Raw genomic sequence first — 24,843 nt, 5'->3', positions numbered from 1 at the left:
GCTGCCTTTCAACATCCCAGGTCCCTGTAGCTCTCCCGCCATGGATGGAGAGAACAAAATGGCATAATCTGTACCGCCTCAGCCTGGAAGCCTTGGCTTGATCATGGTTTTGAAGGGCTTTTATTTGTTGGGAGATTCAGCTGTCTGTTGTGGCTGAAGGAAGAGGCAAGAGAAGGACTGCAGGGATGGTTTGAGTTTCTCAAAACAAATCAAAGAAGACTACTCTACCTCATATGATTATATGTTATTTCTGGAACAGCTCTGCTTGCTCTAAAACAATCCCAAGGAATTCCTCCCAAAATGTGAAGAGATTGCCCTAACCTCAGGCCCAAATTACAATTCAAAAAGCATTTGACAGTCAGGAGTCTGGTTGCTGAGTTCTCTGTGTTAGTGATCGGGAGGCAGCAGGCTATGCTGAAAGTACATAGGAATGAAAGCTGGAAACTGGGATTCCTGCCCTCCTCCACAGTCTCCTTCTCCACCCTCTCGGTAATCCTTGATCATGTCAGAATCAGATACAATAATGATGTGAAAGTGTTTTGTCATATGTAAAGCTCTATGCGTTGAACGTGGAAGAGGATATTATTATTATTATATTTTCTTATCGTTTGTATTCTTTTGGGGACTGGTTGGATACTGTTGGGCCAGAGAAGGGGCCTTCTACCAGGCTAAGGCTAGTTTGGATTCCGAAAGCACTAAGAAGTGCGTTTTCAGGCATTTGCAGCTATTTATATATATATATATCAATGAGCCAAGAAGTAGGCAGATTGAATTTCTTTTGCCAGCTAACTCTGAACCTTTTAGTTCTCCTTTGCCAGCAGGATCCACCCACAGGTTGTTTCTCCCTTAATCTCGTTAATTAATTTGTTTCTATGGAATGAAACAATGAATTTTTTCACATCAAATGTTAAGCTAAGAAGAACTGCTCTAGACCATTCAGGATTGGATTGCATTGTTACTTGTGCAATACTGGCACACTGTGTTTTGCTGGAGGGAAACCTTGGTTTCTAAAGTGAATTTGAGGTGTGTGGCCAAAATTATTTCTCTGCATTTCTTTGAGGCTTTGGGAGTTGTCAGCTTGCCCCCACCACATCCCCTACATCCGTGCTCCCGTCTTTGGAGCATTCTGTGCTCTGGGCAAGGCTTGCTCCTACCTGTGATTTTTCAGTAAAAACCCTTCTTCCTCTGCCTGAGAGTGAGCCTTCAGCCGGTGGCCGGCAGCAGGCCTGGAGAATAGCATCTTTGTGGGGCGCAGAGCAGAGTTGGGAGGCCTTGGACCCCGGCCTCTCCCAGGCGCTGCGGGTTCTGCTTTCAGAACCCTTACCTCCTGCGCCCCGCCCCCTTCACGCTGGGCAGGGGAAGGGGGACAAAGCTGAACAAACTCAAGAAGCAGAAGAAGGGCGTTTTCTCTGCTCCTTTTCCTAAGTTGAAAAGCTTTGGTAGCTCCATTTTATATTGCCTGCCACATTTTAGAAAATGATAGGGTATTAGGGCTAAATAGGTTGTTAGCAAGGACCTAGAACTACTGGTGTGTTGTTACTATTCGCTCTGCTGGGAGCGTTTAACCCGCTTCCTGGAATCCTCCTCTCCTGTCCAGGGACAGGCTTCAGGGGCGGGTGAGCCGCCTGGAATCGTGTGCCGTGTTCGTGTGTAGTGTCTGTGGGCAATTTTCAGGCAGGAAGTTTTCATTAGATTCTCAAAAGGGTCCACAAATCAAAAAAAGGTGAGAAACTACCGATCAAGTCCAAAGTCTATTCCATCACTCTTCCCCCACCCCCAGCACACACACACACACACACACACACACACACACACACACACACACGAGTTTTACAGACAAGGTGGAGTTTTACAAGAAGAGGTGGAGGGACAACCAGTGAAGTGCAGGGCTGGGACTCGAACTCCCATCCTTGCTCGGGTGCAGCTCTCTTCAGTTAGCTCCAGCACAAAAGGTACCTGTCGGGCCCACCTTGGGAGGGCAAAACTACTTAGAACGTGCTCTAAGAGCATATTGGTCAATAGGAGCACAGGACATACATTTCAGGTAACTCACGTCACATGTCAGGACAGTGCTGTCTTTTGAAGATGACCTTCATTCATCTTCCCACCTCCTCGCCCAGCACAGTGCCTTGCTCAGAGTAGCTGCTCACTGTGTTTGTTGAATGAGTGAGCCTCAGTGGTGAGCAGTGCAAGGAAGACAGCTTAGTAGCTTTATGCAACCAGTTGTTTGAGCTCAAGAATTATGAATCCTTCATTTTCCTCCTACTTTATTCCCCCTTCGTCACCCCCCGACCTCAGATCTTGGGGCAATTGTTAGCAGCAGGAGGCAGCCCAGATCATAAACCACTCTTTCCTTGGAAGCTGCTTTGACAACCAGTTAATGACCTGCAAACACAAGTGTCAATGCTTCAGAGCCGTGGTAATTTTTTATAAAGGAAGTAATTTATGTAAAGTTAACAATTTCTCCTAATTTATCTGATTTGTGTATTTGGATACATGTTTTAAACATTTGATAGCACTTGTTTATAATTGTTGGGAGGCCTGGGCTCTAGTTCGGATTTGTTTACTGTTTGGCCAGGATCTTGTAGAATGATAATAGATGGAAACCAGAGATAGTTTTTGAGTGCATATGATGTATGGTCTGTGGTTGGCTCAGAGGGGGGTGGGTAAAAATGTTTACATCTGGGTTATAGACTTTATAAGGCCTAATGATAAAAGATTTAAGTAAGATGGCAATGAAAGGAACATCAAAGAAAAGTAAAAATGAGTGAAATTAAGAGCTACTTATTTGAAGGGCTGTAGTTGGTTGGGGAAGTGAGAGATCAGTTCAAGCTGTGTCTGTCTAGGATGGCTGTAAAGGAAACAGATTTGTTCTGTCTTAGGTAATTTCCTGATGGATAGACAGGAAAATGAAAGGATGTTCTAGGAAGAACTGTGTGAGAAGCCAGTGTGCGAGTGGAAAATGCCAACATTTTATTGTTTTAATTTTGATAGTGTTTTGTTTTTTTAAAAAATTGATCATTACAGGTGCATTACATGCATTAATGCATAGGTGCATTACATGCATTATTTAATTTAATCCTGCCAGTAGGAAGCTGGTACTGTTGTTACCCTCACTTTACAGGGGGAACAAACTGAAATTTAGAGAACTGAAGGATCTTGCTCAGGCATGCTCAGCTAGGAGCCAGGATTCAAATTCAGAGTTGTCTGGCTCCAAAGCTACATTACCACAATGTCATATGGAGACTCTTAGGGTTGGAATGAAAGCATCGTGTATCAGAATAAAGGGAGACAAGACTTGATAGGATGGTTGTGGTCAGGTTGGAGGATACTAAATGCTGGGTCTTTAGGTAACGGGGAGACAAGAGCTTGACACAGATTCTTAAAGGAAGTTACCAAGCATGTTTACTGAGGTGGGTGAGGAACATTCATGTCACGAGGCAGGGGTTTGACCCAGTCAAGTGGTTAGTTCCAACCCAGAGATTCTGTGATGTTACTTTGAACTCTTTGGCAGAGCTATGCACTAAGGGCAACTAAATATCTCTATCCTTACTGCTGATGTCCTACAGCAGTGACACCAGGAGCCTTTCCATCCAACTACTCCCTGGCCTGTTTCTACACTTTGAATGTGGAAGACTACGTGTTCATAATGGACGAGTAGATGGGCTGTCAAGGAGTCATTTTTTTTATTCCAGTCTCCACTACGTGTCACCTTTAGAGGCTGACTTAAATGAGGCAGCATGCTGTAGTAGAGAGTGCATGGGCTTTGAAACTGGCTAGCCTTGGGATGGAATCTCAATTCTACTTTTTGTCAGTTGTGCAACCTGGACCCTGGGCAATGTACCTAACTGCCCCGAGCCCCAGTTTTCTCATCTATAAATGGGGATATGTCTACCTTATAGGAAAGCGCCTCGCTCATTTTCTGAAAGTTTACTATGTCAAGTCCTTCGTCCATCAGATGAGCCCAGCACCTGACCCTATCAACATCATCATCAATCGTCAGCATTGGCATCATGTTTTTATACTTGTTAGAACTTCTCCCTGCAGTTGGACTGTGAAGCTTAAACACCTCTTTCCTGGGAGAAACAATGTGGGAAGAGTTCAGTCAGTTTGAAATAAGAGGACCCTAGTTGAAGGCTAGTTCAAACAGTAGGTGACTGAGATCTTGGACAGTAGGTTTAAAGCCGTCTTCCCAGGATTGTTGCGAGCACTGATTGAAGGGAAAGTTATGAAAGTACTTTGTAAATCCATAAAGCTTGACTAAACTATTAGGCAGAATGGTAAAGTGCTGTTATGCCATGTCTTTGAAAGAATTCAACTAAAATTGAATAACCTTTGGGTTCACATGAGTAGTCCTTTGCTAACGTGTGTGCAGGATCCAAAAAGGCTCCCTTTTTGAGGCTCACTTTGCTCCTTTCTCTGGTTGTTGGCCTCCAAGACCGTATGCCCCTCTCTCACTGGCTGATGTTAATGGTGGGCAGATTCTGGCCTGGTCCTTGCACCAGTAGTGGGATGTTGACCTGTCTGCTGAGCCCGGGAGCCCACAGCTGCCAAGGAGACACAGCTGGAGCTAATTTGCTGGGCTGAGTCACAGTGTCTGGTTGGGACAAGTTGGGCGTTTCTTTTCAATCACAAGTGCCTCCCCAGACCTACTCAGTGCTCATCACTTTGCTATGTTCCTAGGTGTGGGTGGTGGTTAGGCACAGTCGGTCCCTTCTTCTGAGGAGCATCTTTTTCCAGAGGGAAAAAGGACTTCAGGACTCCCTATCATTTAGGACTCAATGGTTTGGTAACGTGATAGTTACTACAAAATCCAAAGTAGGGGGAGTTCAGGGACAGTTAGCAGAGTTTGAGAAGGTTTATTATTGGTTAGCCAGGGGATGTTCATGAAAACACTCATTAGTGCTGCTCAGGAGAAAGACCACATAGTGTCAGCAGAGTAGCCCAACCTGGCAACGTCCATGGGAAAGCACAGCAATCCAGAAGAGCCTTGCTTCACAATACAACAGGATTCCCAGAGGCTTAGCAGGGCCAGCACAGCTGGCCAGAGTTGACATTGTAGTTCAAGGGACAGAATTGTAGCTTGGAAATGTGGGTCTCTGAGTTCAGCTTTTGCTTTTGCATTGTACATTCTGTGTTGTTTATTTTTCTTTTTCTTACCTCAATTTTGGTCTTGAAAGGAACTCCGTCAGACGCTTGCAGCATATTCACCATCAGGCAACCAGTAAATTTGTCTTTGGGAACCACTTAGGGAATCAGACCCTGACTTCAGGTTATTGTGTAGTCAGGAGACCTGGGTTCTAATCTTAGCCTTGCAGCTGTTCTGCTCCTTGCTACGCAAAGTGTGGTCCATGGACTAGCAGCATTCCCTGGGAGCTGATTAGAAATACAGAATCTTGGGCCCGCCTAGACTTGTGAATCGGAATCTATGTCTCAAGAGCCTCAGGTGATTCATATGCACATAGAAATTTGAGAAGCACTGGCCTAAATGGAAGCTCAAGGAAAGTATGGGCTTTTTCTATCTTCTTATTTATTGTTTTCTATCTCCAGTGCCAATTTAAAATTTAGCACATAGTCCATGAATCTTTGTCTGACCTTGAACATATCTGAATGTCTAGGGACTTTGTAAACTTCTAGGGACTTAATTGTAAAGTGGTGTAGGGAGAGGGATGATGAGTGGAAATGGGTCAACTTTCAGTGGTTGAAAAACTGAAGTGAGCATTAGAATCACAGGTGGTGATGGTGGTTTTAATATGGATGCCTTTGACGCGTTCTAAGTCAAAATCTCTGAAGCTGAGTCATAGGATTTGTATGTTTTAAAAACTTCCCTTCCTGTTCAAGAATGTTTAGTACATATACATATAATAAAAAAATCTTTAAATGTCCCTCGAGAGGAAATGGATAAATACAATGGAATACAATTCAGAAGTTTAAATGAATGAAATACAGCTACATGGATAAACATGAATAATGAAAAAAAAATTTTGAGAGAATAAAGTTGCAGAAGGATGTGTGACATATGTTTCTATTTATTTAAAGTTTAATAAATTCATATGTATGTAATGGAAACATACATGTGTAGTAACAGTGTGAAGACCTGAATGGAAGTGATGAATGCCAGGTTCAGGGTAGTAGTTAATTTTGAGAGGAAAGAAGAGGAATGGATGGGAGTTTTAACACTCCCTTCATGTTTTATTTCTTAATAAAGAAAGAAAGAATAAAGAAAAAAATGTTGCAACTGCAAACATGGGAAAATAAGATTTTTTTCCCAAAGGAATGAGTACGTAACTATTCGTGGTACTATTCTCTATAATTTTTCCGAATGCTTGAAATATCTCATTATAAAACGACTAAAATGAAACTCTCCCCGTAATTGTGATGCAGACAGTTGGCATTTGGGAATTCTTGCCTTAGATGCTCCTAAGGCCCTTTCAGTTCTCAATGGGTCTGTACGCAGAGAACTCTCTCCCAACCACCCTATCTTGTTCTCATAGACAACCGATGCCTATTAGGACATGCCCAAGGCCTGTGGCTTCCTTGCATTCTGTCCTGATGAGATGCAGCCCCACCAATCTAACTCTGCTTTAAGGACCTTGCCTACAAGGCCCTCCTCTCTGTTGTCTGCTTCTCTCCTTTATTAGTGGAGAGGTTCTGTCAGACAACTAGCCTAGTCTTAGAGCTCTAACCTTAGGGTCACCTCCTGCCTTCCCTTCCCCAAGCTGCATTTGTTTTAATAACGCCTTCACTAACACATCAGTTCAGTGGTAGCACTTAGTTATCCATGGGAATCCCAAGAGTTTTCATTGCCTACCCCAAGTATCCGCATTTGCAATCAGATCTCTTATTGCTGTATCTGCTTTCATAATCCTTTCTATACCTGAAGTGTCCCTAAAGTTGAATCAATCAGGATGACACCTGTTGGGCTGTGACTCAGGGAACGTTAAGAAGGAAGAAGTGGCTCTAACAGCTGGTGCCAAAATGGACTTTTAAATTGAGTTTTCTTATTATTATTTTTAATATACTCTATAGCAGTGTTTCTAAACCAAGGATGATTTTTTTCCCCTGGGGACATTTGGCAGTGTCTGGAAACATTTTTGGTCTTCAAAGCTAGGAGAGCGCTTCTGGCATTAGTGGGTCGAGGCCGGGGATGCTGCTAAACATTCTGTTATGCACAGAACAACTCCACCCCTATAATAAAGAATTATCTGGTTCAAAATGTCAATAGTGCTGAGGCTGAGAAAGCTGCTCTACAGATCCTCATACCACGAATATCCTCCTATCAGTGAGCGAGAATGGATGCGGCTGCAGATCCTTGAGAGGAACAAGGGATGTAGGAATCCTGTGAATATATGTACAGACCATCCCTGTATCATCTTAATGGCATGATGGGGGCTAGGGAGTTGTGGTGTTGGAAATGGAGAATGAGAAGAAATTAAGGAGATTAAGGAAAAGCTGCAGAGGAACAAAGCCCAGGTAGTGGGGAGAATAGAGAGAAGAGGCCTGTGATGCCTTTGAACTTGGCGCCTTGCTATAAATAGCACTCTCATGCAATAGAAATACAAGACCGCTTATTTAAAAATATTCCCAATGCAAAATGTGGTAGATGGTTTCAGTGATGGCCCTTAGTGAGTCATGCTAGCCTCTGTCCACGCTCATCTGCAATTGTTTTGCTGTTCTTCTTGTCAAGATGGGGAATCTATTTTGGTTTTCTCCCTCACATTTCTGCCATCCTGTGAGGAATTCCAGCCTGATAAAACCTCTTTGAGCAGAAAGCCCAAGTATCCAGCTGTCCCAGCCCAGCCCAGCCCCCAGCCAACCTTCCAGCTCGTTGCAGCTGTATCAGTGAACCCAGAAGAAATCAGCTCATCCACCCAGCCAAACCACGGAGTGATGAGAAATAATAAATTGTGGTTGTTTTAAGCCGTTCAACTTTGGGGTGGTTTGCTACACCGCCGTAGATAACTGGACACTGTATCTTAGTGACTTCATTTAAAGCAGTGGATGATATATTTGCCTTAGAATATGTGTGTAAATATCAGATCATGGTTCAGAGAAACTGAGTTCTTCCTCCTTTGTTTTTTGTAGCACTTCTCAGAACTTCTGGATGAGTTTTCCCAGAACGTGTTGGGTCAGCTCCTGAATGACCCTTTCCTCTCAGAGAAGAGTGTGTCGATGGAGGTGGAGCCATCCCCAACGTCCCCGGCGCCTCTCATCCAGGCCGAGCACAGCTACTCTCTGTGCGAGGAGCCTCGGGCCCCGTCACCGTTCACCCACGTTACCACCAGTGACAGCTTCAATGACGGTAAGCTCAGAGCAGGGGAAATACCTGGGACCTGGCACCTGGGACTCTGAGCTCCTTGTTGGTGTGGAATGTGTGTTATATTGTTGTCGCCACCCACTTTAGCCACATACCTGCTGTGTGTAAAGCCCTGTGCTTGGGCCGAGGCACAGGACACATTTCTCTACTCGAGACTGTACTCTGGGAACTCACTAGTAATTGCTTCCTTTAACCCTGTGGATTGGGCAACAAAGCATCCTTTTACAAATCAGATTGGCCTATTTGGTTGATAATTCAAGTGAGTCCATTATTTCAAGGGGTCATGTCATTTTTTATGAGAAATAATTTTTATGACCACTCTTCTCTGTAGGAGCCTCTTGGGCACCCTCTTAACCCATTTTCAGCATGTTCCATTGACCCCGTGTGTATGAGATCTTGGTGAGCATTCCTAGACTTTCTTGTTGGTGATCCTTTTATGCTCATCATCAATGACATCAGTATGGTATTTGTTAAAGGTCTAGTTTTCCTGGCCTTAGAGATGTTAAGATTCTTTGACTATTATTCTATAGGCCTTTAATTGGTATGTGCTATATCTTCCAAACTTTCTAAGATATGTAGACCTTTTAAATTTATTTTTGTATGTTTTGTTTTCCTAGAAGTATAACCAGCTATTTTAGTACCATGAGTAAGTTTTAAAAACTGTTTTCTCTAATCTTAATTCAGCATATGCCTTCTTCTCACAGGAGGATGATATGGTGGGGAACGGTCACTAACTTGATGTCCTCTGGCTTGACCTGGGTGTCCTCCCCGCATCCTTACACCACTGTACATATGGCAGCATCTTTTGAAGTGGCTGCCTACAGAACAATTCCTTCTTGCCTCCCCCTGGTTAAAGGCAAATGCCTGTATCTACTTCTTCAAGTAGGGCATTAGCTTTGTGGGGAAATCTCTCTTCCAGTTTGGGTTCTCGGATCTACTACTGGCCTCTGAAAGAACCAACTCTGGGACCAGTAAAATATCATATCTTGGGACAGAGAGTGCTATAGGTTTTTTTCTTTTTCATCTCAGATATATTCTTCCTTTGAATAGAGGTGTACTGATCAGCAGCCCAGGAAATTTGGCCTTGTATCCACAGTGAAGGGAATGCCCCAAATCTGTGAGTGGATTCTTTCTTTGCTGGACCCTGCTGGAGCCTTAATTATATGCTCAGATTTTTCCTGACAAGAGGCTAGGTGCATGATGACTTAATTCTTCTTTTCTGTAGTTTGTCCACTTTCTCTGGCTCAGATCAGGGGAATGGGATGAGGTGAAGTCTCCTGGGAAGGAGGGGAGGAAACAGAACTAAAATATTTTGAGGATGTGGAATTGTTGTGAAGGTACAATGACATGATGTGTTTAAAGAACTTAGGACAGTGCCCACCACATAGCATTTCAATAAATCAATTTTTTTTCCTTCTCTCCTCTCCTCCTCTTTCTTCTTCTGTTGCTATAGAGTGGTTATTGTTGTTGTTCTTCTTTTCCTCCTTCTTCTGCTTCTGTTTCTTCTGTGTGTCCTCCTTTTCCTCTTTCTTCTCCCCTCCTCTTGCTCTCCCTCTTCCTTCTTCCTCAATTCTTATTAAATCACTTCCAGGAATGGCCTCAGTTCAAACGCAGGAATATGGTCTCTGTTATGACTAAATACTCCTCATTTGTATCACTATGTGGAGGAGAACTATAGGAAGTCAGCCTTCTTCTGGGTTTCACCTTAGCTGCATTCATGCCATCCTTACCTTAGTTTTATTATTTTAAGGGTGGACTCTAGCATTAGATAAAAGGTTGGACTAAATGACTTTTAAGATTTCTTCCAATCCTGAGGTTCTGTGTGGATATGGTTTCTGTATAACATTTGTTTTTGCCTTTGTCCATGGTTTTTCCCCATACTCCCTTCACTGCTTTGCCTATATTATTCCAACAATTCTTTTGATGCCTCTATTTCAAGTCCTACTTCTTTTGTGGAAGTCATTTCCAATACGTCTTGAATTAGTTATCTATTGGTGTGTAACAAATCTCTCCAAATTAATGGATTAAAACAATAGTAGTCATTTATTACCTCTTGTGATTTCTGTGGGTAAGGAATTCAGGAGTGGCTCACTTAGGTGGTTATGGTTCAGGATCTCTCACGAGGTTGAAATCAGATGTTGGCTGAGGCTGCGGTCCTCTGAAGGCTTTTCTAGGGTTAGAAGATCTACTTCCAAGGTGCCTCCCTCACATAGCTGGCAACTTGATGCTGGCGAATTGGTTCCTCTCCATGTGGGCCTCTCCATGGGGCTGCTTGAGTGTCACCACAACATGGCAGCTGCCTTCCAAAGAGTGAGGGATCCTAGAGCCCAAAGCAGAAGCTGAGATGCCTTTTCTGACCTAGCCCTGGACGTTATTCTGTCCTGATTCATTGTGACAGAGGACTGTACAAAGATGTGAATGCCAAGACAGGATCACTGGGGGATGTCTCAGAAAGCTGACTACCACACTTCTCCTCATAGTGATGCCTGTAAAGTGACTTCTTCCATGTCTGAACTCCTTTGTCACATGTTATCAGTGCCATACAGTGTAGCCATTCATTCATTTAGTGGTTCTTGAGTTGTTAAGGGAGAAGGTATGGAAGACTGAAGCATGTTCCTAACCTTTGGTGATGGCATCAGGAAAGACACCTGCTCTGCTCTCTCATGCATTGCTTTCACCCTAACTGTGCGGACACACTAGGGTGCATGTGTTTGATCAGCTGGTATTTCTTGGCCTATAGCAATTTTCTTATACAGGATCAAGCACAATGCTAAGTAGAAGTAGGTGTTTTACAAATGCTTTATGATTCATTTAAAAAATTCATTCCATAGTTATGTATTGAGTACCTACCTTGTGCTTAACTTACCATGGACTATTCTAAGCACTGGAGGGTAAAGGATTGAACACAATTCATAAAGATTTCTGCTTCATTCTATGATATGGGGGGGATGTAAAATAAGAAAAAGAAGTAAAATATATAGTATATTAGATGGTGATCAGTGGTATACAGAAAAATAAATCAGGAAAAGGAATAGGGAGTTGCTGAAATGGGGTGTGTGTGTCTTAGTCCATTTGGGCTGCAATAACACAGTACCACAGCCTAGGTGGCTTATTAACAACAGAAATTTATTTCTCACAGTTCTGGAGCCTGGAAGTTTGAGATCAGGGTGCCAGCATGGTTGGGTAAGGCCCCTCTTCTGGTTGCAAACTTCTTCTTGTATCCTCACGTGGCAGAAGGGGCTAGGGAGCTCTGTGGGGTCTCTTTTATAAGAGCACTAACCCATTCATGACGGCTCCACCCTCATGATCTAAGCATCTCCCAAAGACCCATCTCCCAATACCATCGCATTGGGCATTAGGATTTCAATATATGAATTTGGTGGGGACACAAACATTCAAACCATAGCAGGAGAGGAATTGAAATTTTGAATTGGGTAGACAGAGAAGACCCTTCTTTGAAGGTAACATTTGAGCAAAGATCAGCAGGAGATAAGGGAAAGAACTAGGTGTCTCAGGAAGAGGCTTCTAGGCAGAGGAAACAGCAAGTGCAAAGGCCCCATGGCAGGTATGTGATGACAATGTAGCAATACTTATATATTGTGTTCAGACAGTTAGCATTTGTGGAGTAATCAGCCATTCCACAGCCTTGCTGTTGTAGAATATGCAAATTAGAGATGCCTAAACAATCTAGGCAGACTCACTTTTCTCTTCAATTCCACATATATTTGTTGTGTGTCAGGCACCATCCTAGATACTTTTGGGACACAATAGTAAAAATTAGATCCTGCCTACGATGTAGCCCAGAGTCTAGTGAAAATACCATGTACCCCAGTACTTATCAGACATAATATGAGCAATGTCCCAAGAGGAAATGAAACTGTAGAAGTTCAGAGCGGAGAGAGCACACGCATTGAAGATACGGCAGAATTTTATTTGGGCCTTGAAGCGTGGAGTAGAGTTGAAACAATAACAATGATTAGAAGGAAGCAGATAGAGGGCAGAGGGCTAGGACACTGATTCTTCTAAAACAAGATTCCTAGTGATATGATTGCAAATAAGCAGATTTCCAAAAGTTCAGGGTCCCTTTCTCTTCCGTGATGACACTCTGTCTTTGTTTTTTAATTCTGATCAATATAAATGCAGCATAAAGGAACCCATGGGTGCTGCCACCTATGTTAATAGCTTAGTGTGGGAGAGATAATCAGTCAATCTTTTCCAGGAAGGCTTTCTTATCTTTAGGACAAAGCACACACCATTCAGTTCCCCCAACTGGCGCCCCGTTCTGTTTATAGATCCTGTGCCACAATAGGCTGTGCTAGTCGTTTGCCGAGAACAGGTACAACGGGTCAGATATATTTTGCAAAGAGTTTCTGATCCACAGTTTATTTTCATTAAGAACTATTTTTTCTCTGAGCAAAAGCTACCTTCCTTTGCCAGCAAAAGCACTTTCATAAGTAGGGAATAACGAACACAGATAGTAACCATTTGGGATGTGTGAAGTCAAAGTTAGGCAGTGTGCTTGAATGGATGGGGAACTTGCCCAGGAAAGCTAGGTCTAGGTCTTAGTTTCAATTATTTTTCTGAGTTCTATGGATGGGCAAATGTTTGGGAACAGAATTATTTTATTCGTTTAAACCCCAGTTTGCACCCCCCTTAAGGGAGGATCAGTCCACAGGGATGCCTCTCAAGCCGAGTTCTCTGTCAAGCAGATCCCTTCCGTGACGGAGGAGGAGGATGGTTCTTTAGGCAACACATAAGCAGGCAGCATTTAAAAATTGCTGTTCATATTAAATTTAATATTCTTTATCTGTTGCATTGTGAAAACAGCTTGAGCAAAACTAGGAGTCCTTGTTTCTAGTGATGGATAGTGAGTATTTCATTCTACCTGGGAAAGCCAATGATCCAGATCTTCTTGTCCAATATTACTTAGGTTAAATGCAGTTCTTCTCTAATTGCTTCTAAACCTGAAACAAAGTGATAAGATAAACAGTTTGAGTAGAGACTGTCTCCCAATTTATTAAGATTTTTCTCTTTCTTTTTCTCCCTCTTTCCTCCCCTCTTCTCTCTCCCACCATAACCTTTCTTTCTTTCCATTCTTCCTTCCTTGTTCTCTCCCTGCTATCTCTCCCTTCTCCCTCCCCTTCCCTCCTTGAAGTCTAGGCCAATTATATAGGGCAAATATAGGTGTTCTTATCCTGTTATCCTTTCATGGACCTCAAATGGACTGTAGACTCCTAAAATTATATATAAAATTTTGGGCTATCAACATTTGCCAGTTTTTCTGCTGAGAGCATTTATAACTTTTTTTAGATCTTCAAAAGAGTCTGTGACCAAAAATGGTTGAGAAATACTCCTCTAAGATTACATAGGAGTCATCTGTCTTCAGGGCTGAATTGGACTGTAGACTTCTCTGAAACACTCGAGCTAAAGAACTTCATGTGGTTCAGCAACCACAGGAGCCAGTCCTAGGAGTGTGGGCTTAGCCATCAAAACCACCACGAAGATATCCTACATCCAGCTCATTCATTTCTCCCCATGATTAAGGCTGTTAACCAGATGCTAAGCAGGATTTTCTGTTTGTATAAAAAAAAAAAATTGAGAAGGTTATAAAGAGATAAGCAGAAATATCCAAGTGGAATATTTGTGGATATTTTATGCTTTGATTGAGGACTAAAAGGCTTCTATTTGAATGACCAAGCCTTGCGCCTCCCCACATGGAGGTATATTCATGAGTTACTCTATTTTAGTCATGTTCTTTCGTAATTAAATTGGCATGCTAGGTATTCGTTTGCTTTGTTCTTTAATTTCAGTCATCTTCCTAAGATGATAAAAGTTAGAAAATATATAATGTATCAATAGACTCAGCATAAAATATACTAATGCAGAAGTGATCTGATACAGTATCTGCACCATGTGCAAGTCAAGGCACCTTTATTTTGGGTGGAATAAAGGACTACACCTGTGGCTGTTGCCGGTCTGTAGAGGGTGGGGCCCGGAAAATAAATAATCCTCTTCCTTCTGATGGACTTAGCTGGGCTTTTCGAGCCAGCAGGGGCAAGGAATGGCTGGGTAGGCTGGCTTAGTATGGATACCCTAAATTTAAGGAGCTGTTTCCACAGGTGGGAATGAAAACAATAGTCTGTGAGCTAAAGAGGAACATATGCTGCTGGTATGAGGTGGCTTGGGGGAAATGGGACAGCCTGGTGGAAGGCAAAGACTCAGAGTTTTGTGGGAAACAGGGAAAGTGGGATGGTGTTTTTTGGAGACTAGAAGAAGAAAATAATGTCTCATGGCTGATGATGCCAGAGCAGGGAAGGTGTGCATGGATATAATAATACAGGGAGAAATGGAAAGGTGTATAACACACATGGCAAAGAAAAAACGGATTTTGAAATGATTAGATGAAACCCAGAGCAAGATTAGCACAAGATCAAGTATGCTGAGTAAAGGGTAGAGATGAGTCATAGATGACTTAGGTTTTCTGTTTGCAATGTTGAAGACATCTTGATGTTGAAATGTTCCCAGGAAGTGGGACCTGAAAGAAAGTCACAGAGAAGTGATGAATAGCTGTATCTTCATCACATTTAGTTTGAGCTACTGACAAGAACATCAGTCTAAGCCACCTTAGAGGGAGTAGATTCAGGGGTAGAAAAGGAAGACGTATTTGCCATCCACCTGCAGAGAGTAACTGGGGCCTCTGACATGGGTGGGCTCAAGAAAGAACCTGATGTGGTTGCATTGGACAAGCAGAGGAACAGTTGTCCTCTCTGAGTCTGAAACCTGGGCTTGTGGTATTTGCTCTTTTGCTATTCATCACCTTTTTTTGATATTATCTTTTATTTTCTTTTTATAACAGGTAAAAAGGATAATGATGTTTTTCCCCCTTTTTAAGTGAAATAATGACTTCTTTGTCTGCCTAGCCATTGCAGTGTTAGAATAGTGTAAGAAAGCAATGTTGATATCTATCTAGCATTAAAATGACTTTGAATATTCATGAGTGAGGGTCCTAATATCAATGAAGAAAAAAGTGTACATGAGGATTTTTTGTGTATGTACTACATAAATCTTTTGAAATCAATCATTTGTTCCAAGATATTTATTTAATTCATTCTCTAAACACAGTATCCTGCAGGAGGACCTGATGCTAAGCGCAGAACACTGATAGAGTATAGCGGTTAATCTCTGGAGTCACATTGCCAGGATTTGAATCTGGGCTCTGCCACTTACTGATGATGTGATGTTGGGTCTTACTTTCCTCAACTTTAAAATGGGAATAATAATAATAATAATACTTCATACTGTCATTGTAGGGATTAAATGAGTTAATACATATTAAGCATTTATAACAGTGCCTGGCAATTAGTAAGTGCTAAATAAATCTTAGCTATTATTATTATCGCCTCATGCAGATTACTGCATAATTAAGTACGTAATTTCTGGTCACAATATGAGTGAGAGCAGTAAGGCAAAGAGGTTCTGTATACACAACCGTAGAAAGAATACGGAGTGAGGGAGGTATCTGAGAACAACCGTGTTGATCACGAAGGCCTGTCTAATGCATGGAAGCATTTGGAACAGGGCCTGGCACATGGTGAGCACTGAAAATGTTTTAGCTATTATTGGTTGGTCTTAAACTGGATTCTTCACCTCTCAAACGTTGGGTTAGAAATCTATATAAACTGAGATGAGAAATATGGAAAGAACGAATATTGCACCTTTTGTAGTGGCTAATTGTAGGCTCAAAATAACATTAATTGAAGAATAATCACTCTTGGCTAGAGATCTGTTTAATCATTGATTTCTTGAAAAGCAATATGCTAGAGTGGCCAAGAGCACAGGCCGTGGGGCTAGTTTGCCTGAGTCTGAATCCCAGGTCAGCCCTGTACCAGCTGTGTAACTTTGGGTGCATTATTTCATCTCTTAGCTTCCTTGTCTGTACAGTGGGGGTGATAGTAGAGCATACTTTACATGGTTCCTCCTAGGATTGAATTAATTAATATATGTAAAGACTTAAAACAATACTAAGCACACAGTAAACACTCATAGTTAAGTGTTTGCTGTTTTTACTGTTATCAGCATCTCTTTGTGTCACTCACGGTTGAAGGTTATTTCAGAGTTAAGACACTCAGGGAGAGACCATGGGCAGACAGGCCTCTAACTTCCATTCGAACGTGTGGTGGGCTGTAGTTTAATATGACTCTGACACACTCAGCAGAATTCTTGTCCCTCTTCCAGCCTCCAGAACCCAGCCTTAGCATGTTTCCTTTAAGAGATTTTTACATCAAAAACCGGTCAAGATTTGCCACCTCCTTTGAAAAGTTTCAAAGGGCAAACACAGCTGCCAAATGCTGGGGAATATAGATGAGGCATACTTATTTAATTTACAAAAATTTCTTTTTCACTTTAAACATGTTATATACATAGCAAATGGATATATATATGTGTATATCATATAAAGGGTATTGACCCCACATGATTCTCTTTTTAGAATATGTGCACACACTATATCTACATATGTATTTGTGTATGTATGTATATGTTGTATATATATATATATATATATATATATATAAAACATGTTTATAAAGATCCTGCCTACTCCCAATTTAGAGTTTAATGTTTTTTTTCCCCGTTTGTAGGAATCAGTATCTATTCAGTGCAGTTATTTGTGCAGTACATGGAAGTGATTGGGGATCTGCATTGGTTGCCTCTACGTTGGCTTCAATTTTGTGTCTTTTTCAGCCCCTCTGTCCACCCTGCTATCTTGGTAATCTTGGTGTCCGGCCCCATGGCTCATAGCTGCTCCATTTTGTCCTTGGATGTGAAGGACTTGCTCATCACCATGAGACAGTGGCTTGTTTTTGTTTCCTTGCTGATAGCTAAGTGGTGATACTCAGGAAATGTGCCAGCTGAGTTTGACCTTTGACAGGAAGCTGTTTAAATAAAATCAGATGATATGGCGGTTGTTCTTACTCCCCATGGTACGCGCTACTATTTCCTTCTGAAATGAAACTTAAAAGGCATGTAAACACAATTTAGGAAAAAATTTTTTTCACTCAATATCTGAATTTCAAATTTTAGAAATTAGAGGGTGTAGAATGTGTACTGACTCTTGTTTTTGTAGTGTAGCCAGTAACTCAAACATCTAAGGATAATTCCAGGTCTAAGTCGTGGTGGCTCTACTGATCTTTCTGTCACTAAAATAAAACTATAAAAATAATGTCATGTGGAAAAATCGTAATACATGTTCTACTCATTCCCTTTCACTCTATCCTTTGTTAACCCCCTACCTCATAGGTTGCATTTGTCATTTTGTTTTCTCTGATTTGATATTTATTTCCATTGAGGGACAGAGTACAAGCCAACACCCAGTAGTTTACTATGAAAGCTCTTTTCTCTAATTTCAACTGCCACTGGAATGTTCTTCTCAGCAAACTTCTTACTGGCTGACTTTCTTCATCTTAAGTCATTTATTTTATGATTTAACTGGTAGGTCTAATCAGTCAATCTATAAATATTTCTTGATATGGGTCACAATTGATGGTTTAGAGGAATTATTATGGAAACAAAGTACAGCTATTTTGTTGTAATAGATTCTGATGTAATGGATTTAATTTCTTGTGTATACAAATTCAGCTACATTGTATCAGCCAGCCATGTTACTGCATAACAAAAACCCCCAAAACTTATTAGCTTTAACAACAATTGTTTATTATTATAGTTTATGTGCCTTGGCTGGAGGTTAACTGATTCAGGTGGGGGACAGCTGAGTGATTTTGCTGGTTTCAGCTAGATTCACTCATGTGTAAGGCCAGTTGAGAGTTGGCTGATCTTAGCCTGGCTCATTTGGGGGTGACTCTATTTTATGTGTCTGTCATCCTTCTCCTGGGATCAGTAGATTGTCCTGGCACATCCTTCTCATGTGATGGCAAAAGTACAAGTGTGTAAGTCCAGTCATGCAAGCACATTTCAAGACTCTACTTGTGTTAGGAAGCTAACATCCCGTTGGCCAAAGCAAGTCACGTGGCCAATCTGAGGGTAGGGGTAGTCCACCATAGGAGGGCACTGCAAAATTACATGGCAAAGGACATGGATCGAGGGAGGAGTGAAGAACAGGAGCCACAATGCCTTTTATTACATACATGAAGGTACTCATTGACTCTTGTTAAGTCAAGGGACTCTGAAAGAGCACCTTGAGCTGCTGGGGCTTCTATCTAATAATTACCATCGTAAGACATAAAGTAGAGCAGGCAGAAGCAGGCCATGTCCACGTGTGATCAGCCAGGGACAGTATATTCCCAGTACAGGAAATTTAGAAATAGTATACAATTTACAGAAAAAGTCACACATGTTCCGAATTATTCCTCTGAGATAGTTGTACTATTTTGGCATATTTCTATCACTTTCTTCGTTAATAGTATATAGATTTATACCCAGGTTTTTTCTTTCATATTCTATCATAAATCTTCACCTTGTTGTTAAAAAGGCTTTATACATGTTAACATTACTGGCTGCCAAAATATCCCGTTGTATGGACGCACCAAAATTCATTAACCTTTCCCTTGCTCTTTAATGTTTTGATTATTTTCAGTGCCACAATGAGTATATTTGTGCACAAAACTTTATCCACATGTTAAATTGTCTCCTTATTGGAAAGAATTCTGGTCCGGAGTGCAGAGATCTGGGTTCTACTACTAAATTGCTGTGTGATCTAGACCCGCGTGTCGGTTTTCTCATCTATAAAATGATGTATTTGAGCTCGATGGCCTTTAAGTCTTTCTAACTCAAAAAACGTCTTTCAAGATAGAGTAATAAATTGCTAAAATAAAGCAAAGATATGCTCCTCACTTTATAAAGACATTTAAACACACACACTACGTGCTTAGTGAACCATTACTGTAGCTAATAATTGCAGTGGGAGTGTGAAGGCAACACCAGTTGTTTGTCCTCGAAAAAGCTCAGGGGAGGAGGGGCAGCTTCCTCGGCTTCTCACCGGGAGAGTTTGTTGTCTTTGAGAGAGGAAGTTTTGTTTCACAGTTCAAGCATCATCGTCTGCCCTTCAGTCTCCATCTCTGATACAGCAATGATTATGTATGTATAAAATTTCTAAATAGGGGTGTAGGACACTGAGCCTTAAGACTATAAACCATCTTGACCTATTTTATGAATGTGTGTGCTTTGAGAAAGGCTTAGCTAGACTGGAAGAACTGATTTCATTTTCTATTTACTTTTTGTATTTATTTTTGCCATTTCTTTTGTTTGCCTTGTGAGTTAAGTTTCATCACCATAATAATAACTGCATGGACAACGGATCTGGCCTTATCTCACCATTTCCTGGTAATTGCGCACAACCTTTTTCTCAGGGGTGCCTCCTTCCTGTTAATTTTAACTTATACCCAGGCTGTATTTCATCCTACTATCTCTCTTCCAGCCTCTGCCAGGGGTAAATATTGCTCAATGTGGATAGGCTGTAAGTGTTGACTTCACAAAGCAGAGACATCAACATATCAATCCTGTATGGAGAAAGTGTGGTCTGTGATCTGTCTCTCCCACCCTTCCTCGAATCTGTCCTGAGCGTGTCTTCCTTGAAGGTGACAGAGCCTTCTAGTTCCCAAGCTCCTTTGGGGAGAGGTGCTAGAATGTTCTTTTGGCTCCTCCTGCAGTGGCTTCCCTGACCTGAGCTGGGCGCCCCTCTGGCTAGCAGAGGTCTGTGTCAGGTACAGTGTGGTCTCCCTCCTCTGGCCGCCGTCAAAAGCCCCTTTGTCTCCTCCCTTCCCCCTCAGCCAGGATGTGGGGCACACCCCGTGAATGATGGAAATTCCCCCAGCGCACCACAGCACTCAGCAGCTCTGTAGAACCAGCTCTAAAAGGAAAACGTCTTCAACCTACAGAAGTCTTGGCCGTCTTTATTTTGCCTCAGGAAATAAATTAAGACTCGGATAATTAATCGTCACTTTTAAATTGGATTTTCCTTTGTGAATGTGAATCTAACTTTTTCCTGTGATTGAAGGAAGTTGCTTATGAAATACCATTTTAATAATTGCAAACTTTAGTGTTTAGCTTCTGTGCCCGCTCTCCCCCGATCCGTAGCAGTTCTGAATGATTTTCATGTACCTTTTCATCAGAAAACTTGAGCCTAATTCTTGAGTTTAAAATTGTTTCGTAATGTGAACGACTTTTCTCCCCTCTGCAGTAGTGGTTCACTAAGCATGTAGTGTGTGTGTTTAAATGTTTTTATAAAACAAGGAGCATATCTTTGCTTTATTTTAGCCTCATTTTAGTAAAACTGGGATCAGGTAAGGAATGCTGACTTTGGGTATCTCTGGCTTGTTTTTTTCTTGTTCTGTACCCATTTGCAACCTCCTTGTCTTTTCCCTTCCTGCCCTCCTCCCTCTTTCTCCTGGGCTGTGCTGAGGTGCTGGCTCTGAAGTAACTTGGTAAGAACCACATGGTACTGTGCAGGCTCCTAGAAGAATGTGCGTTAAATGGTAGCGGTGCTTCTGTCTGTTCTGTCTTGTGGCTTCGTTGCCATCCCCGGGCCTCGTGATAATCCTGAAAGCCAGCGGCAAGCGAAGACCCAGGCTTGCTAAGATCTGGTCCTTTTCTCTGGATGAGTATTTAGTCCATTTTAGGCAGATGTTTGTTACAAATGCTGAAGTTTCCCAGAGGGCTAAGTAAAGTTCGAGAAGTCTAGGTCAGGTTTAAGGCATAAGTGGGGTCATAGGGAAACAGAAGAGGACAAAAGGCAGGGAGTGAGAAGAAAAAAAGCTAAGAAAACAAATAACTGTCCACTGGGGAGAAGGATAGAGACCTCGTAACCATTGTCTCTTTAACTCTCTCCTGAGACCTGGTTGCTCACCATTCACTTCTTATTTTTAAATGTACTTACTTATTTTTGAACAGATACCACGTTCATTTGGTTTGAAAACCAAAAAGTATAGAACATTACACATTGAAATTCACTCTCCTATCCTGTTCCCCATCTACCCAGTCTTCTCTTGCTTGGCCGAGGAAGCCAAGCTTCTTTCTTTTATACAGATCCTTCCAGAGTTTCTTTTGGCATACTTACACACAAGCAAATACTAGTATAGATTCTTACTTTGCCATTCATTTCTTTATCCATTCATCTCCTCTCTCACATCCTCACTTTATTTCCTGTTATTCTACTCTCAATAATTCTTTGTTGGAGCTTTCTTTGAGGAGAAAGATCAGTGGTCACTTGTTTTACTTATGCCTGATGCCCTGAACAAATTCACATATGTGTTTGTGTTTTTCCCATAGATGAGGTGGAGAGTGAGAAATGGTACCTGTCTACAGACTTCCCGTCAACAACCATCAAGACAGAACCGATTATGGATGAGCCACCCCCAGGACTTGTTCCCTCTGTCACTCTGACCATCACAGCCATCTCCACCCCTTTTGAAAAGGAGGAACCCCCTCTGGAAATAAATCCTGGGGTATACTCAATTTTCTTCCATATAGAGGGGTTGGATCAAATGATACAGATCCTCATTCGCCAGTAAGGCATTTAATCTTTTTGGAGCTAGTGGCTGTCTATGTCTAAGGATATATAACTATGTATGTATGTATGTGTATATCAAGGATATACTGATTTGGTGTCAGCATTGATTATATACTTCATTTAAAGACATTGCCTAGAAAAACTGGTAGCAAGTCTGATTTCATTTTTCCTGTGATTTCTATTACAAAATAAAAACCAGATGAATATCCATGATAAAAAAAAATTCTCCATGGGACTGATTTTAAGCCAGTGGAAAGGGAGTGGTGAAGATGACAATGCAATCTGTGGCTTACAGGGCCATGGCTGTTGGGAATGGTGGTTCCTATGTAATATTTTACTTTCCTAATGCAATGCTGAGTTGCCCTGACCCATACAGGGGTCTCCCACCTACAATTCTTATTGTATTACTGTGGAAAGCATAAGAAATTGGGAATTTCTTCCTTGCTTGATTCGACTCCTGCAGCAAGTAGAATTTAGTTTAACTTCGTCTTGTCTGTGGTATTTCCAGCGTCTGGCATTGGACCAGGATCATACTTGTACATCTTACAGATGTTGGAAGCCAGTCCTAACTTTCCTTAGGCTCAAAGCCTCAGGTTATAAACAATGCCTCCACTGACATTCTTCAAGTCGGATCTCCTCTGAGCAAGGTGGAGTGGTCTACCTGTTCAGGACAAGGGAACACAGAAGCAGCGGAGCCACCAAAGCCTTGCTGCACATCCATTCTTGGTGCTCCTACATTCTATCTGTGTAGGAGATGAAGGATTATAGACTGAACACCTCTGCAGCTGCCCTCTGTAGTTCCTTTCTCAATAGTTACCTGAGTCTCTTTGTTGCACTGGGCTTCTAGAGCATGTATTAGTCTCCTTGCTGTACAAGATTTTACTTCAGTTGATTTTTAAGTATGTATCAGAAAGGTTAGGGTTATGGCCTTTCTCCCTGTGCGTGGGCCAGATGCCTGTTCTCCTTTCTCTGCTCTGTATTTCATGGTTAGATGTGATCAGGCATCAGGAAGCCTGGAGAGAACGGATGGGCTTGGTTCATGTAGTTCCTACTGCAGGACAAACTGGTGGAGGCCTGTGGCCATTTAAAAATTCACCAGACTATTTCATGATAAAATGCCCTTATATTACCGTAAAAACAGTAGCAAGAAGCACTGATATGTGAGCTCTGAGGTTTTAGTTTTAGAATTCCGAGGGTTGCATCCACTGTAATGCCAGGTTTGGCAATGAGAGAAAGGTCAAGAACTAAAACGCCTCCTTGTCAAAGCAGCAGCCTGTGCTCGGTGGGCTCAGCCGGCTCCAGAGAAGCGGGGCTGCCTGGAGAGGAAGACACAGATGACAGATAGCTCCCCTGGGTGTTCTTCAGGGTTGTTATTGGTTTTTAAAAACTGTGTTGGAGGGGCCGGCCCCGTGGCGTAGCGGTTAAGCGTGCACACTCCGCTGCGGCGGCCCAGGGTTCGCAGCTTCAGATCCCTGGCGCGCACCTACGCACAGCTTCTCAAGCCATGCTGTGGCGCGTCCCATATAGAGTGGAGGAAGATGGGCACGGATGTTAGCCCAGGGCCAGTCTTCCTCAGCAAAAAGAGGAGGATTGGCTTCGGATGTTAGCTCAGGGTTAATCTTCCTCACACAAAAAAAAACAACTATGTTTGAAATTCTTCATTTAGGTTGACTCCTCGTGCCAGACCATTATTCCCAAGATTAAGCTGGAGCCTCATGAAGTGGATCAATTCCTAAACTTCTCTCCTAAAGAAGGTGCGTCTGCTCTGCCTGCATTCTTTTGGGTTACCCGGTGTCGGGGCGCAGTCAAAGAGAACGGGGATGTGGGAGAACGTGCTGGGATTCGTCTGCACCACGGGTGTAGCTTGCTTTATGAAATAGTTCTGTTCTTAAGAACTTTGATTCTAAATACAAATTTCAAAAGCTGAATTTTATTTACCCCTCTATGTACATGCTTAATTTCCAGCTAATGCTTTTACTTTACTTTTACTCCTAGCCAGGGTGATTTTTCAAAACATTGACAGACTGCTACGACTTGGGCGCTGACGCTCAAGAAAGCTGCTGCCCTGGGGCCACCCTGGTAAACCTGTGAATAAACCCAGCTCCCTGCACTGGAGTGATGACTGGGAGAGGCCAATAAACAGACCTCCACGAAGGCTTCTTGCCTGTTTAAAACAACTCTGATTTAAACCCTTTGTAAAGTGAATTCACAATTTATCTAATCAATTCAGTGTTTTTAAATGTTGATTTTGGATGACAGTAGTTGCAAGGAGCCTCCTACCTATTTGTAATATTCATGTATCTCCTGGGCTTCTTGCCATCTGTTTAGAACTGAATAATGTCATACTTGAAGTTGTCTTACTTTCCCTTTTTTCTTTCTCTGTGTCAGTTTCTTTCTGACTTCTCCCCCTTGTTCTCATATGAAGCTCATTGTTAGGAATTCTGAATGCAGACCCCTAAGTCTCATGGATGGTAGAGAAGCTCTCTCTGCCTTATTGAGTCAGATCCCCTGCACAGGCTCTGCTCTTCTTAATTCTGTCTTCAGTCATGCCATCACCCCCCTTTGTATTTATACTTTCAGTCCAAATTTAGAAGCACAGTTCATTCGTATGGTCAACAAATAAGAAATTTGTATTTGCGTTTGTCATAGAAAAGGTATGTGCTGTGCTATATACTTAATGTGTAGATGTCACATATGAACAGTTGTCATGGAAGCATAGTCTACCTTCATTCCACTAGAAAGTAACTCAGGGTTTGATTTGGGACAATTTAATTAGGGTTGGCATTTGCCTTTATTATCAGTAACGAAAGGATTAAATTTAAAAAATTAATAATATTGACTAGAATCCTTATTGGGACAGTATTTCTTTGCACTGAATGATACACATTAATGCCTTTCAGCTTTATATACTGCTTTCAAGTAATTCCTTTCGTTTTCATGACACCTGTTATTACTATCATATTGAATACTCTTGCTGTTTTAATTTATGTTGCAGTATGCTTCA

At 41.9% G+C, this 24,843-nt stretch overlaps 1 protein-coding gene across 2 annotated transcripts in view; it reads left to right on the top strand.

The window, feature by feature from the left end:
- The window catches only part of CREB3L2 (cAMP responsive element binding protein 3 like 2), a 101,352-nt gene that overhangs the window by 52,414 nt on the left and 24,095 nt on the right, over window positions 1-24,843 (top strand). For both annotated transcript variants that reach the window (XM_058530956.1, XM_058530964.1), the window contains exons 2-4: window positions 8,086-8,302; window positions 21,599-21,774; window positions 23,506-23,593. In XM_058530956.1, coding sequence (XP_058386939.1) covers window positions 8,086-8,302; window positions 21,599-21,774; window positions 23,506-23,593 — 481 coding nt within the window. The remainder of the gene's footprint in view (window positions 1-8,085; window positions 8,303-21,598; window positions 21,775-23,505; window positions 23,594-24,843) is intronic.

This window comes from Diceros bicornis, chromosome 3 (genome assembly GCF_020826845.1).
Source record: "Diceros bicornis minor isolate mBicDic1 chromosome 3, mDicBic1.mat.cur, whole genome shotgun sequence".
NCBI lineage: Eukaryota > Metazoa > Chordata > Mammalia > Perissodactyla > Rhinocerotidae > Diceros > Diceros bicornis.
This window is presented reverse-complemented; position numbering and strand designations above follow the sequence as displayed.